Consider the following 16,455-nt stretch of genomic DNA (forward strand, 5'->3'; position numbering starts at 1 on the left):
AGGTGACAAGGAAGACCACCACAGGCCCATTAGCCTTCTACCTCACCTTTGAACACCTTCTAGCAAAGGTCTTTGAGAAAATTATTCTACTATGAATTAAAGTACTTACTGAATTACTATAATTGCTCTGCAGCTTGCTTACAAGAAACAAATTCAGAACCTACTGATATGTTTTAATTTCGGGGATATGCTATTAGGAGGAAAGATTATACAGATGGTTGCATTGCTTGTGGTGGGGTGTTTATTTTAGTGGAAGAGAATATTTCTTTTAATGACTTACATTTTGTCTCTAATTTGCTAGCAGTAGCAGTAAGAATTTTATCACAACCTCGCCCGTTCACATTATGCTCTCTATACCTCCCTCCTAGCCGATTATTCACAGTTCAACGATTGAAGGGCTTGTTACATTCATTGCCCCCTTCAGTTCATCTTACTATCACTAGCTCCCTGTTACAAGCCACAACTCAATGGTACACTTTAGATGATACACATGGCAGCGACAATTTCTCCATAATTATAAAAACTCTTATTACATGCCTCTCCCTCAGCAGACACAACAGATGGTTCATTAAAAAAGCTGACTGGCCCCAATATTAAGCGACGGCTAAAATTGCGGATCTTTCCGATACTGACCGCTTAGTTCTACAATTAAATACTAGATTACTTGAAGCCACCCAAACAGCGATCCCATACATTTCTTCATCTGCAAATGTAAATACTACCCGCCCCCATATACCGTGGTGGTCAAATGAATGTTAAAAAGCAATAAACAACAGAAAGAGGGTACTTAAAAAATTTCTTCCCCGACCATCCTTCGAAAAACTAGAGTTATACAAAGCGGCCAGAAAACATGCAAGGTATGTGATTAAAAATAGTAAAAACATATCATGGCAAAACTTTCTAAGGAAGGTTAGCTGTAATACACCAGGAGTTGTTTTCTGGGAGGCAGTTAGAACAATTATGAGTTATGGCTACTTACCTCAAATAAATTGTCTGAAAACTCACTATGAAACTGACCCTGTTATCTTAGAAAACTCTAACCTCATCAATCTATAAATTGATGGAAAAATTTATTTCTAATAGACTGACATGGTACTTGGAATCTAAAAATGTACTGCCAGCATGGCAGAGTGGATTCAGGAAAGGGAGGAGTAACAGAGACAACCTTGTTCGGTTACAGTCCGATATTCTAGAAGCCTTTGAAAATAAGAGAAAAGTATTAGCAGTATATCTTGATATAGAAAATGCTTTTGATAGGGCCTGGAAAAGATTTATAATTGACACTCTAGTTAGTATCGGGATTAACGGTTATATTCTTGCCTTCATAAATAATTTTTTACTTAATAGAAGCTTCAGAGACAGAATTGGAAATGTTCTATTGAATGAATTCGAACAGGAAAATGGAGTGCCTCAGGGCTGTGTTTTGAGCGCGACTCTTTTCTGTATTTGTTTTAATAAAGTGTTGAATGTGGTTGGATTACCTGTTAAAAGCATGCTCTATGCGGATGATCTTGTTATTTATACTGAGGGGAAAACCGAAGTATTCTTACAAGAAGATATTCAAACCGCTCTAAACAATGTCAGTGTATGGCTTTATGATCACGGGTTTAAAATGTCAAAAAATAAAACAGTTGCTGTCCTTTTTTGCAAAAGACAGCCGACGGTAATGCCGTCACTCATCATTAACAATCTACCAGTTGCATTCACTTGCACAAACTGTCAAGTACCTCGGATTTATTTTCGATAGAACACTCTAGAACACTTGGATCCCGCATATCAAGCATTTAAAGCAAGTTGAGTCCGCTCTCTTAATCTTTTGAAAATGGTTAGTAACAACAGCTGGGGTGTGGATCGAACCATTATGGCCCTATACAGAACGCTATTAAGATCAAAGTTGGATTACGTTTGTAATGCCTACAACTCATCATTGGGTACCACCCTTAAAATGCTTGACTCTGTACAAAATGTGGGACTCAAAATAGCTATGGGTACTTTCCGCTCCAGCCCTATCAATAATCTATATGTCGATGCTGGCGAGCCTCCACTTGACCTACGAAGACAACAACTAGATCTCATTTACTTTGTAGAATTATCTCAGTTATAAACCATTCTATTAATGAGCTGTTTCCAAATAGGCAGAATATAAACCAGCAGCAAATCGACCTAACCAAGAGAACACCGTTTACAGTCAGGGTTTCTACATTACTGCTCAGTTTAAACGTAGAAATACCTACTTTGCAAGAGACTGTAATTCCATCATCTCATCCTTGGGGACTTCCCTCCCCTAAACTCTGTCTTTCCCTTTCAAGGCTACCTAAAAACAACACTCCGCTATATCGATATAGATATGAGTTTCTTAGACTGCAAGAAAAATTAGGTGACGCCGACTTAATTTATACTGACGGCACCAAACATTACTTAGGTGTTGGGGCCTCGATTGTGTGTAATAATCACCAGTACCTATTCTCTTTATCGCAGATATGTAGTAGCTATACAGCTGAAATAGTTGCAATCAACAAAAGTTTAAATGTTCTTAACCCAACAAAACAAAAACTGGTCATCTGTACAGACTCATTCCCTGTCTTACTTAGCTTAAGAGATATTTTTTCAACTAACCCACTAAACCAAAACATATATTACTCATTACAGTCCGCTAACAGAAACGGTATTTCAGTGATTTTAGCCTGGGTCCCTTATTATTATAATCTTATTATATGTTTTAACATTATTTTCATACCTTGACCGTCTATCATGTCAGATTAACGTTTCTTCTGCGGAAAGGCACCGTTAGGCACATTCTCACTGAATGTATTGCTCACGAATCACTCCGATTCTCTTCAGATTTACTGGAGATGATGAGGGAAGACCCCACAACAATATCAAAACTTTTTCACTCTTTAAAACTAAATAATATCTACGATCTAACATAGTTTAACTCTAATTCCAGTATGTATAAGTTGTTGCATAATTTAATATAGTAATTTACTCACTACGTCTATTCTAATTGTAACTTTATAAAATGTAAATTCTAATTGTAAATTTATAACTTTCTCACTTTGTAATTGTAACTTTGTGAACATGTCAATTGTAATCTACTTTGTAAATCCAGTGTAAATGGCTCCAGTGGTCGAACGCTTCAGTAATTAAAAAAAAAGTTACTCATTTTATGTTACTGAAGTGATTGCCTTGGAAAAATCATGAGTTGGACATTTCCTCTGTATTTTTAGTTTAAATACGTCTTAATTTTATTAAATATGAAAATTATTATGGTGTAAATATCTTTTTTTTTTTTTCTATAACACTAAATATAATTTATTCTAATAAATAGTTTATTTGGTTCATTAAGAAAAAAAATACTAATTATTCTACAAATCCTCAAAACCGCGACTAATTTGACTCTTTGCTTCACAGAACAGCAATTACCCTGCTCATTCGACCATTGTGTTGATTATCTATTGTCTAATATTATCTAATAATTGGTAATATCTCTGAATTGATTTAAGGAAAATAAACCTCTCAAAAGTATGGACTCAAAAAACACACACCCATATATATATATATATATATATATATTAATTGTATCTACTTGTACATATATATATACATATATATATATATGTCACCTGTTCTAAGCCCCTATGAATTGGTTACTAGTGAATAGGCTGGCAGGCCTCACAAACCTGGGGGATAGGGTGTGCGAAGCGTGGTCTTCCGTTATGGGTTATCAACCACTTTAGGCGGTCACTCATCCAAATACTGACCATGGTCGACGTTGCTTAACACTTAATTATTTTATCTATTGCAACCACCTTAGCCTACACGGCTGTCAGTATATTGAGTATTAAGGTTAATTCATTGTTAACGTTTGCTTTATATCTTTTTAAATTTGTGACGGCTAAAATAGTGTTAACGATAATAAAAATGCTGCACAGTATTTAAACAAATTAAAAAAAATATTTTTGCTATGAAAACATCATGAGAGACCGAATTTTCGTGCAATAAAAACCCAAAATGTGCTAAATCATGCCGTGGAAAATTAAGATGTGTTTAAAACACCCAATGCAATAAATATTTTTATTTTTAATTTATATAATCCATATGTTAAAATCCACACCTACGCCCGTTTGACTCAAATTAAACTCAATAAATACACTTTACATTTATGCAAACATACATAAAAAACTGAACTACTCTAATTATAAACTTAAAATTTTATCTATAATTGAAGAGCTATGCGAAGCTAATAGTATTCAATGATTTTATATTCCTATTATGAAAACTGGATTTTAGCGTCCTAAAATTGCATCGATTTTAGGTTTTAGAAGAAATATGCCTGGTCTCAATGTATAAAGGAGTATTTAATAATATTATTCCAAGCTAAATTCACTTTTAAATTTCTTCATGTTATTCCACATGTTCTTCCACTTAGCTATTCAATCGTTTGTGTATTTACATACAAATATATGATTAAACAATAAACTAACAAGAAATAAACAAATTTAGGAAATCTTTATATAATAATCTTAATATAATAATAAACGAGTTAATAATAACCCGTGAGAGGTTGATAGTCCTAGTAGTCAGGCGCCTCCCCGGATAGCGGACAGGGGAAAGTTCATCACATATGATGGATACTGAGGAAAAAACACCCAGGGTTGGTCAAAACTTCCTAAATCCAGGTGCGGCGGTTCCCATATTGGGCGGTGTCCTGGTCAGCGTCTGTTCCCCACATTAGGGACGGATGTTTAAAATGCACTTACTCATTAAAAATGGAGTTGCGAAATAGAACATTTGCCTCGGACGAGCCCGATACTGGAGCTGCATCGGGCGGAAATAATGGACAGCTTCCTTCAGAGAGTAGTGGAACGAGCGGCACTACCCTGTCGTCAGGATCCGCAAGGCTGCAACGTTCACCGGCCAATAGTTCGAGTACGAGCTTGGAGAAGAGACATTCTCCACCCGCACGAAGTCGGCAACAAGGACCAAGAGGTGCAAAAAGGATGAAATGGACGCTAGATATAAACAAGGCTGTCATCCGAGCATACTACCTGGCTACATACCTCGAAAGAAAACAAATCAGGATACTTTAACCGCACTCAGAGATATTAGAATGAATACTTCCCAAATGTAAGTATAAGCACGCAGTGGCTATGTTATCAAGTTAGACTGATTTTATCAAGAACGTTTCTAACTTCCATTGACCTTCAACAATTTAAAAAGGAATATCGTAGATTAATTGCCTCTGAAAATGGTGCAGATCTTTCTGAATATAAGAATGGATTTATCCATTTAGTAATGGACTGCTGCATAGGTGTCTAGAAGACAGCGAAACATTTAAATGGCGTGGATCGATTACAGGAAGGCTTTCGATTCTGAATCACATTGTTGGCTGCTTAAAGTATTGGAAAAATTACAAACTAAAGTAAGCAAACTATTCACAAATTTGATGGCAAGCTCGATGACTAAGCTGAAAACAGGAGTGACCCATGGTAATAACCAGATAAACATTATGAGGGGCATATACCAAGGAGATTACCTTAGCCCATTGTGGGCAAACCCATACAAATATCGCGCTGTTCCCATTAAGTCGGATACTGCGGAGGAACAAGGTGGGCTACATACTCAATTCCAAAGACGAAGTAACCACTGTCAGCCACAACAGGTACATGGACGATCTTCAGCTATATGAAAAAAAAAAACAACAATTACAAAGTGTGAGTGAAATAGTGTCATCATATACCAAAGATATAAGCATGTCATTTGGACTTGATAAGAGCGCGGTGCTGCATGTGAACAACGGAAAGGTGCCCCGTGCCCAGAACCTGCTGATAAATGAAGATATAAACTGCTGATAAATAGAAGCCAAAGAACAATTTAAATATTTAGGTATACAGCAGCACCTCAAAATAGCTTGAAAGGATGTGAAACAAGAGCTAATATAAATGTTGGAAATGAGACTACGAAAAGTATTCAAGCCTCAACTATCTGGAAAACTGGAAATCAAGGCGCTACGCTAATATTTTCTTGCAAAAACAACAGGGGTTTATCTCCTGTCGATTATGTTCGGTGACGGTGGAATCAATCCAACATATCGGGTGGATGTGGAGTGTTGGCTGGTACTGAATATCTAAATAGGCATAACAAAATTTTGTATCAGGCCCTGGCGATAAGTACAAGTTAATTGATGATAAGAACCCATACTACAAGTACCACCTAAATAGGCCCCTCCAAAAATGTCCTCTTAAGCTCTATTGGGATGAATCAATAATTACGGGCTATACAGTACGCCATAATAAACCAGATTTCCTCCTTATTGATCTAAGAAAAAAGAAAGCGAAACTTATTGATGTCGGAATCCCAAACGACAACAATATAAGGTCTATTGTGGGTGAAAAACTGAGGAAATATCAGAAATTGGCGATTGAATTGATGAAACTGTATAATTTGTAGGGATTTACCACTATTCCAATCATTCAATATCCACCACCAATGGTCTCCATATCAAAAAGGAAAATTGATAGATTCGAATAATATGGAGCTCTTTAATTATGATGTAATCAGGAGCGTAGACGAAAGTGAATCTTACAAATATCTGGGGATATAGCAGCTACTAGATTTCAAGAAAGATGTTAAAAATCTATTCCAGGTTGAATTAAAAAAACGGGCAAAAATTATTCTTGGAACTTATCGGTTGGGGAAAAATATAATAAAAGATTAGAATGCATGGGCGATACCGTCTTTAGTCTATCCGTATGGCGTCCTTAAATGGACGAATTCAGATCTGGATGCACTGGATTCTTTTCTCGGAAAGCAATTAGTTAAATCCTGAAAATGTCTTCCGAAATCTTCTGTTGTGAGAATGCACCTTCCAAGAAAAATAGGAAAACGAGGGATTTCAAACATATAAGCTTGGCGAAGCGAAGAAGAAAATCTTCCAACATCCAAGCCAACATAGCTTCGAGAGTCATCTCAACTATTGTGGCACTGGCTACACTGCGCTAAGCCTTCAAAATAAGAATCTTCCCTCTGCAGTGAACCAAGTACTTCTGTTTGAAAACTGGAAATCTAAGGAACTGCATTAAAGATTTTACCATAGTTTATCGGAAGGAGGAATTGATAGGAGTGCATCCCTAATAAGGCTTCGCAAGGGTGTCCTTTTCCTAGAAACAGAAGGATTTATTTCCGCCATACAGGACCAGGTGATAGCTACTAGGACCTACAGTATGTGTGGAGAAAGGATATCAGAATCTTGTCGGCTGTGTAGAACAGCATTAGAATCAATTCAGCACATAACATCAGGCTACCAAGAGCATGCTGGAAAAGAATATTTATTAATGCACAACAATATGGCTAAGCTCGTCCATCAGGAATTAGTCAAAAGTTGTAGCTTCTGAACGACATCAGGCCTTATTACCAGTACAGACCACAAGCGATCATTGATAACCGGGATGTCAAACTCTATTGGGACCATCATTACCAATCGCAATTCCTCACAATAAGCCTGATATTTTACTAATCTCTACGAGAGGAAAATATGCAACAATCATAGAAATTGGCGTACCATCGGATAACAATCTCCACAAAATGGTAGCCAAAAAAAATTGGCAATATCAGGATCTAGGAGAGGAATTAAAACAACTGTACAAGCGTGAGAGAGTCAGGGTGCTACCGCTAATTATCCTAACCAATGATCTGATCCTGGAGACGAGACTGGAGAGCATTAATTACCTGGATCTTTCGTTGAATATTGTGGAACTAATGCAGAAAGCTGTGTTGCTCGGGACAGCGAGCAAAGTCCGAAAATTCCTCAAAAGAAAGATTCAATTTTTCTAGCCTTACCCTTGACCTAGGCTCAGATAGGTAATACTTCCATTGAAAACCGAGAGTAAGGAAAACTCCTAAATAATAATAATAACAACCTTTATTTATCCTGGGACTGATCCCTTTAGAATAATATTACAAGTGTAAGAATAAGGCTTTAGAGCCTTAGAGTAAAATAAAAAAAAATTCAAAATAAAAACGAAATTATAAACTATCATAAGTATAATTATAATTCTGAATTTGATAAAATAAAAAATAAACAACATAATATACTGAAATTCTTACTGGTCACAACTAAGTCAGACGAGTGAAGGGTAGAATGCATAGTAGGAATCCTAGTAAAATAGAAACACCTAACGTTCTCTGAAACAAGCTTGTTCTAGTGAGACTTATTTACCCCAAACTACTGGTTAATACTACTATTCCAAGAGAATTCGTCAATTGCGATTAGTTGTATTTATTATTTTTTTTTTAAAGTTAAATTTGAGTCTTTATGGAGATCCGTAAATTCCTACCTCCTACATACTTCCTCATTATCCTTTCTTATCTCTACGACAGATTATTTCAAGTAAATTACAACGTCGCTTATTCATCCCTATTCCGTCAATCTGCTGATGTACCTCAGGGTATGTATCCTTGGTGCTATCCTTTATACAGTTTTCAAAGCTGACATCCCAACCCATCGTAACACTATCCTCACCACGTTTGCCGATGACACATGTCTATTGTCAGTGAACAATGATCCTTACATTGTATCCCAAACCCTCCAATCCCACATCACCACCCTTGAAGAATGGTGCTAATACTGGAGGATTAAAATTAATTCCAATAAATCCCACCGAATCACATTTACCCTTCGACGTAAACCCATGACCTCTTGCCCTACAGTATTCTTTAATAATACCCCACTTATTCCTGTCGAACAGATCTGTTACTTAGGACTACATCTCGACAAACGACTGACATGGAATCCTCATACAAGACTAAGCAGACAAGAAACTGTTCGTCGATTCCGACTATTGCAACATTTCCTAGACAAACGCCACACTACAAATTGCCTATCCATTACAAAAGACTGATCTACATGACTATTATAAGGCCTATCTAGACGTACGGAGTTGAGCTTTGGGGCTCCACTAAACCATCAAATTCCTCCAGAATCCAATACAGTCCAAAATCCTTCGTAAAATCCTTAATGCTCCTTACTTTGTCACAAATCAAGTCATCCATCAGGACCTCAATGTTCCATATGTTGCCGATTTGCCAGAACCAGACCACCACCGTTCCTTCCATAATAAACTTCTGAACCACCCAAATCCACTTGTTTCTAACCTGGCTTCTCCTTCATTACCTAACAATCCTCCTAGGCGTCTGAAAAGAAGATGGCCTCGAGATCTTCTCCTCTATAAATGTTATTGGAGTTCTATTAGTGGGTAGATTCTCCACATGTTTGTATCATGTCACTATGTCACCTACAGCAAATTTACTTGTTGTATATATGTGTATACAGTTGTAAATAACAATAAATAAATTATTAAAAAAACAAAAAAAAAAACGCGTCTTTATGGGTTAATCCAATCCATTGCTTTACCTGAAATTTGGCAATTTCAAAAAAGAAATCAAATAGAGAAAATAAAATAAAATGAATAAATATTGTCGTACATATGCCTATATGTGTATAATATGAGAAATTTAGTTCAATAAAAAAATATAAAAATAATTTTCCACAAAGAGTAATTTTGTGCGGAAAAACTCAAAACATGCGAATTTGTGGAAAAATTCCAAAACGAACAATATAAAATTAGTGCTATGTTAATGAGTTTTCCGGGATTCCAATGTCTGTCGAGGTTCAGCGGAATTTGATGCTAGGGAACACAAGATGCTATTGCACCAAATTCTGGTATCTAGCTATAATCATACTGATTGTTTAATTTAGGTATTCCCCGGAGTAAAAATTGGGGGATACTACCCAAATTAATTATTATATGCTGGTAAGCTGGTTTAAATAAAGGAATTACTGATAATTTACTGGTATTGATGGAGTGGACTGTATTTAAATAAATTGATATAATGGCTAAATAAATTGATATAAAGGCTAAGGTTTACTCCCTCATCATTATGAGAAGAGACCTTATTGAAGAGTTCTGTCTTCTTCTGCTGTACAGGTCACGATGGCTTCTTCTTCTTACTGCATATCTTTGCCACTAGATGGCATCATGTGTTATTTAATCAAACTAAGTATATTTTTGAGTATGCCTCAAAAGGGGATTGTTTATTTATTTTATTTTTACTTAAACTTAAAATTGTATATCAGTTATTATCTTACCATTTAAACAGTTTTAATTGAAGCTACTTAGAACATTTTCGTTTTTATAGTTGTCCTATTTTTAATTAATTTATTTCATTCTGTGGCTATTATTACTATAATTTCTTTTCTTCCTTTTTCTTTAGTACAGTGTGCCATACACGACACGATATGAATGAATTAGAATGTTTAATTTAATTAATTAAATTTAATTTGATTATTTTTGAAAGAGAAATACAAGCCATATTGCATTTCTATAATCTTTGTTAACGTTCTTTTCTAACTTATAGAGACCTTGAATTAACGACAAGCCAAAGTGAATATTCGACTGTTGTTGAGGTACCTTGATGAACCAAAGTAAGGTTAAAATCATTATTTGACTTTTTCTTGATTTATCCTGAAGGGAACCAACAACAGTGGTCGGAATGTTGTGATAAATAAATAAGTATAAATTAGCTTACAGTTTTGTGTTTTCTTTCTGACCGAACACTCAACCATAATCTAAATCAATGGTGCCCAAACTATATCTGCTACGGCACCTCTAGCCATAAGGAAAATTCGGTTAAATTAAGGCTTAACAAATTTTGCGGCACCTTCATAGTGTTAAAAAAAAAAAAAAAAGTCGGCACAATTGTCCTTAAATCGGTTGGATATGAATAAAAAAAATGAATAAAGAGTGTGGAAAGTAAATACTGGAAAGCACTTTATGTTTAAAATTTTAATTTTTTTATATAATATTTTGGCACATTTGCTTGCAGCAACCCTAGTTTACGGTTGAAGTACCCCGAAATTTATTATATTAATTATAAGATGATAGTAGGTTTAATTATACTATTAACAGTATACATTTATGTTTATCTTAGCCACATCAGCAATGCGAAGAAATTGCAAACAAACAAATTAATATTTTTTAAATTATTATAAGAAATGTAGTAAAGTCAATACTTATAATGAGATTTCAGGTCAGCTCTCGGTGTTCGTGTCGGGCGCAGCCTACTGCTGGTTGGAGCCGCTGACTCTGAGGCTGAAAGAGGATCCCAACTTCATGATGACCACGGAAGGTGTATCCTGGTTGATATCAATGGTCGAATTCGGAGCCGTCGTTAGTCCTATTTTAGCTGGCTATCTATCAGACTGGTAAGGTACTCAAAATTAATTTAATACTAAGCAAGAAGGGGAAAAGCGAATAAACATTTCATTTTTATAACAGGTACGGAAGAAAACCCACAGTATTAAGCGTCGGACCGATATGTGTTGTGAGCTGGGTTATGGCAATTCTGTGGAAGAACAAATGGGTCCTCGGAATCATGCGGATACTTCATGGAGTGGCAATAGGAATTGGCTACACTGTAGCACCGATCTACACTGCAGAGATTGCGGACCCCAAGTTGCGGGGGGCACTTTCAGGCACCTTTCAGATAGCTGTTTGCACCGGAGCATTGTATGTCTTCTGGACTGGGGCGTTCCTCAACTACGATAACTTCATCTATACTTCCTTACCAATTCCCATTTTGTTCACCATCATCTTCAGTTTCTGCCCAGAGACCCCTTACTTCTTTCTAATGGACGGGAAGACGGACAAAGCCAAGGAAGTACTCATGTACTTCAGAGACAGCACAGACGTCGATGAAGAAATTGCACAGATGAAGGCAGCAGTAGAGGAAGAAACCTCGGACTCCAGTTCTTGGAGAACCCTCTTCTTCGACAGAGGAGAGAGGAAAGCCTTTATAATCGTTAATATAGTCTGCATCGCTAAATTCATGACAGGGATGCCCGTCATCGCTAATTACGCGGTAGAGACTTTTTCCATGGCATCGTCCTTCTTGCCTCCGGAAGAGATGTCAATCATCTTGATGGGTATGCTAGCTGGGATTGCAGTTTTGGCAACCTTCCTCTCAGATTGGTTTGGTAGGAAGCCTCTTCTTCTCGTTTCTTGTTTTGGTTGCTTTATCGCCCACTTGCTAACAGGGTTATACTACTTCATCCATGAGAAGACATCATACGAAGCTCAACCATGGATGATGTATCTTGGAATAGTCCTTTACTGTTTCTTTTCCGACATTGGACTGGGTCCTCTGTTACAGACCCTCCTGGGAGAAATGTTCGGAGTCAACACCAGGGGACTGGCAGGTGGCATCACTGAGGGAATGGGAGGTGTTTGGTGTTTTATAGCTCTCAAGGCATACAGTCCCGTGAACCAAACGTTTGGTGTTTACATGAACTTTTGGTTCTTTAGCTGTGTCTCTCTCGTTAGTGGAATAATCTTATGGGTCATGCTCTACGAGACTGCCGGAAAGACGATCGGGAAGAAGGAAGACAAGATTGATAAAAGTCCTTCGTAATTGACGATAGAGCAGTATGTCATGTTCGGGTATAGCGTATCATACTGTATATTGTGATATGGCCAGCATTCTATAGGTTAACATAATTTTATATGGTTGTAAATAATAATCACGTAGTTCATCTCTATGTAATCTACTGATTTTAAATTAATGAAATAATCCTTAAAAGTATACATTTTAATAAATAAACTAGATTCTAAATCCCATCCATTCATTTCATAATAGATGATCTTTATAAGATCATCAATAAAATAAAAATAACTTTGATGAAGAAATAACAATCAATAACAGTTTATTCCATTCATGCTCAACTCAGGTAATAAGATAGCTTAATAAAAATGCGCCAGATAGGGTAGTGTTTAAATGTAACAGTCATACAATTTGAGCAACGAGCAGTACGATTAAATAACAGTAATATGATTTGTAAAAAAGGATTTGGCCGTCGGGCAGACTAATAATAGTTAATTATTAATAATGTATATTATTAATTTGTATATAATTATAAATATTAAGTACAGAGTAATTATTTTACTATGTTTTAGTTACTTTTTAAATGTTTGTAAAAGATATTTCTAAATGGTTAAAAAAATATTTTTGTCTTCTTACAAAATATGTTTTGTTATTTCCTAAATTTGTGTTATTTTAGACACCCTCCAGAAGGCTATTGCCTTGCTAAGGGCTATCTTGAGCCTTTTTATTTTTTCGTATTCCACTATACCTATGAAGAGTACATGTTATTATTATTTTTTATTTTTTTGTAATGAATTTTTTTTTAAATTTTTATAATGCACCTAAACCTTTAAAAAGCTGAAAACATATATCTCAGAGCTTGAAAATGGAGCTTGAGGTGACAAAAATACTTTTTTTTTTTACAGGGAAAAGGGACTTAACTAACTGTTATAAAGTGTACAAGCTTTCCACTTCCCTAAATTAGTGTAGTAATGAGGTAATTTCCATGAGGTTCCAATGTAGACCAAAATTAATTTGAAAGTTGAATTAACATTATTCTCATTAAATCAGAAACAAATAAATAAACAAGCCGTTCTACCCCTATAAACTTTTTTCTAACACAATTTTAAGCTAGGAAGAAGTTTTCACCACCAACCAAGCCAAAATCTATAATAATCGATTATAACCACATTTCTGGGAAAAATCGATTTAAGCCGTGTAACCAAGAACGTAGTTCTTACTCTTAGTAATTGTAAACGATATTTTCAAATGTGTCATTTTTACATACTACTTACATATTTTCTCCTCCTGGTTCAAATTTTAAACGGTATGTCCATAAACAATTTAAATATACATAATTTTTATATTAATGTACCTAGAGTGTATATTTTCGAATATTTGATACAGATTTTATTTAACTCTATCTGTTCATTTAAAATACTTGCTCAATTGTATCCTGTTCCTTAGTATATATCTTCTTTATTTATTTATTTAATTCTACATTTGTATCTATAATCTAAATTACCTTGTGTCATCCTTTTATTCTTAATATTACATAATTCTATCAATTAGTATATTAATTTAAGGATATCATTGTTTCTTTTTTTATTCATTCTGTTTTAATTTATATTTATATTTCTTTATAACACCGACGTAAAGGATGAAACTTAGTAATAAAAAACTCGACACAACGTTTTTTTTTAATTCACCTTGGCAGATCTTCCTGTTACCTGTAATCAACTTTACTAATTATTGGTATATAAATATAGTCCTATAATTTTCAGAAGTTTGTAAGTAACTTGTTTGAAATAAATTAAATAAAAAAAAAAAAAAAATTCTGTAAAAGAACATTGAATGCACTAAGAGAAAACTTGTTGAACTTGAAGAATTTTGTATTCAATACCAGATTGGCCTGGTGGTTAATATGTTTCATATGAATTTCAATTTAAAAAATACGTATTCCAAGGTAAATCTATTTTTTATATTCATATAAACTTATATTTTCAAAAAGAATTGAAAACGTCACTTCATTGATTTTTAAAGTGGCGTAAGTCTATTCAAAATCATACTTTTTCTTTAATAATGTTCATCAAGCAAATTGAAATAATAAATTTGACTGACAAAATTCTATTGTGTAGTTTTTTACTTATATTTTTGAATATGGTCCAAAGCTAATTTTTTATTTATATTCCATTCTAACATTGTTCTCACACCAATCTCCAACTATTGGACTACAAAACCATATTGAACGAAATTAGAGAAACATCAGTACACCTTTAAGAGGTGATATCTTACACCTTATCAGAATAACAGTGATGACACCAGCAGGTCCATTTTAAAATTAAAAGAAGAAAAATGCGGTCTCTAGCTTTATCCCAGCTTCCAAACTTCTACTACCTTGAAGTAAATACCAAAGTTCCTCGATGTTCCTTAATAGTTTGGATATATGGGCCATTCTCTGTACAATGTACGATCTGTGTCCCTGACTAATTGTAGGTCTTTACTATTAATATATTGATATGAAAAAAAATATTTAGAGGAAAAATCGTACTATAAAATCACTCATTGGAATATTCGTTTTATTACACTTAAGGTAATAAAAATTCTGTAGTTTGATTTCCTCATAACACTGGAGAGTCTCAGGGTTTCATTTTACATATTTGAATTCTCCTATCAACGACATGGAAAGAGACACAGAAAAATCGAGCCGGTATTTATGATAAAAATACTCAGTAATACTAATTACTAGGGGAAGTTATGTATATGTGTAGTTCTTTATGTTAATGCAAGACAGGTTTGTTAACGCCATAATATATATAATATTTATATTAATTTAATTGGATTTAGTTATTTGAATAGAAAAAATGTAATGTAATTGTATTTATGTGTTATAATGAGTAATAGAGAGAGTTGCTAGGGGCTGATTATGGTTACTAAGGTGTCACCTAGCAATGGACCGACCATCTTAGTTTTTTTTTATAGCAGTTCCGGCAATTAGTGGCCATGGTAGCGTCTAGGCAGCCCTGTCTGCGTTTGGTTGATGCTATTTTATTAGACATTTTTTGAATGTTTAGTCGTCATAACAGTTCGGAACCTGACCACTTCTGTGTTTTGCTTTTAATATGAGTTCCGGATAATTAGTGGCCAGGAACGTGTGTAGCCAGCCCTGTCTGCGTTCATTTTGTCGGGTCGCCTAGAATATTAATACGATTGTTGGATATTTGGACCATCGATGAGCCACTACACCAACTCTGGACCATTGCAGCGGTGTATTTAGCAATAAGAGCTGCGACCTGAACATCTCGGCAGCACTCTTTCTCGGACCTATCGGAGTGGAGCAGCTTGCGTCGACTAGTATTTGTTTTATATATACTTATTTGTTTATATATATTTTCATCTTCATAATTTATAAAACTATTTTATTTTCATCTGAGAGGCCCTTTTATTTTTAATTGTATTCATTATTAGTCATATTTTGTTTATTTTAGTTTTAGTTTTTAAAATGTTTAAATGGAAACAAATAAATGTTTAATCTGAGTCAGTTTGTTTTATTGTTCATTTTAAAGCCTTCCAACAAAAAGACAGTCGTTTTGAGGTGGCTTTAAGACAGATTACTGGAGGAATAGAGAAGATTTAGATTATTCCAATTGAACATTTAAGATATATATTGTAAATAAATACGAGAAAGATATATAAATAGTGTGTTCTTGAAGGGAAAGGAAATACTTATGTAAAATTAAAAGCACGTAATATTACAAGGGTAATAGAGAATCAGATATTTGTAAATCAATATGTGCCAATAGCTCCTTAAAATAGTTAACGAAACTAACTAAAATAAATAAAATTAATCTGTTTCAGTAAGAATTATACAAATTCAATTGTAAGAGCATTGGATTTTGCTAACATTGTATCTAACAAATATGAGATCTTATTTTTAATGCATGTAACTGTATAAAAAGGAGAAGTATATTGTGTATACTAATGAGGGCATAAATTAATTATTGTGTGTATATACATACATATATATATATATATATA

At 34.6% G+C, this 16,455-nt stretch overlaps 1 protein-coding gene across 1 annotated transcript in view; it reads left to right on the top strand.

The window, feature by feature from the left end:
• LOC106678098 (facilitated trehalose transporter Tret1) overlaps positions 1-14,400 on the top strand; it is a 20,272-nt gene extending 5,872 nt beyond the window's left edge. Inside the window, exons 2-3 of the mRNA XM_014416414.2 lie at positions 11,089-11,263; positions 11,337-14,400. Of these exons, the coding sequence (XP_014271900.1) occupies positions 11,089-11,263; positions 11,337-12,468 (1,307 nt within the window). The 3' untranslated portion in view covers positions 12,469-14,400. The remainder of the gene's footprint in view (positions 1-11,088; positions 11,264-11,336) is intronic.
• Positions 14,401-16,455: the final 2,055 nt, after the last annotated feature.

This window comes from Halyomorpha halys, unplaced genomic scaffold, assembly GCF_000696795.3.
Source record: "Halyomorpha halys isolate HHAL.00 unplaced genomic scaffold, Hhal_1.1 Scaffold9.1, whole genome shotgun sequence".
NCBI lineage: Eukaryota > Metazoa > Arthropoda > Insecta > Hemiptera > Pentatomidae > Halyomorpha > Halyomorpha halys.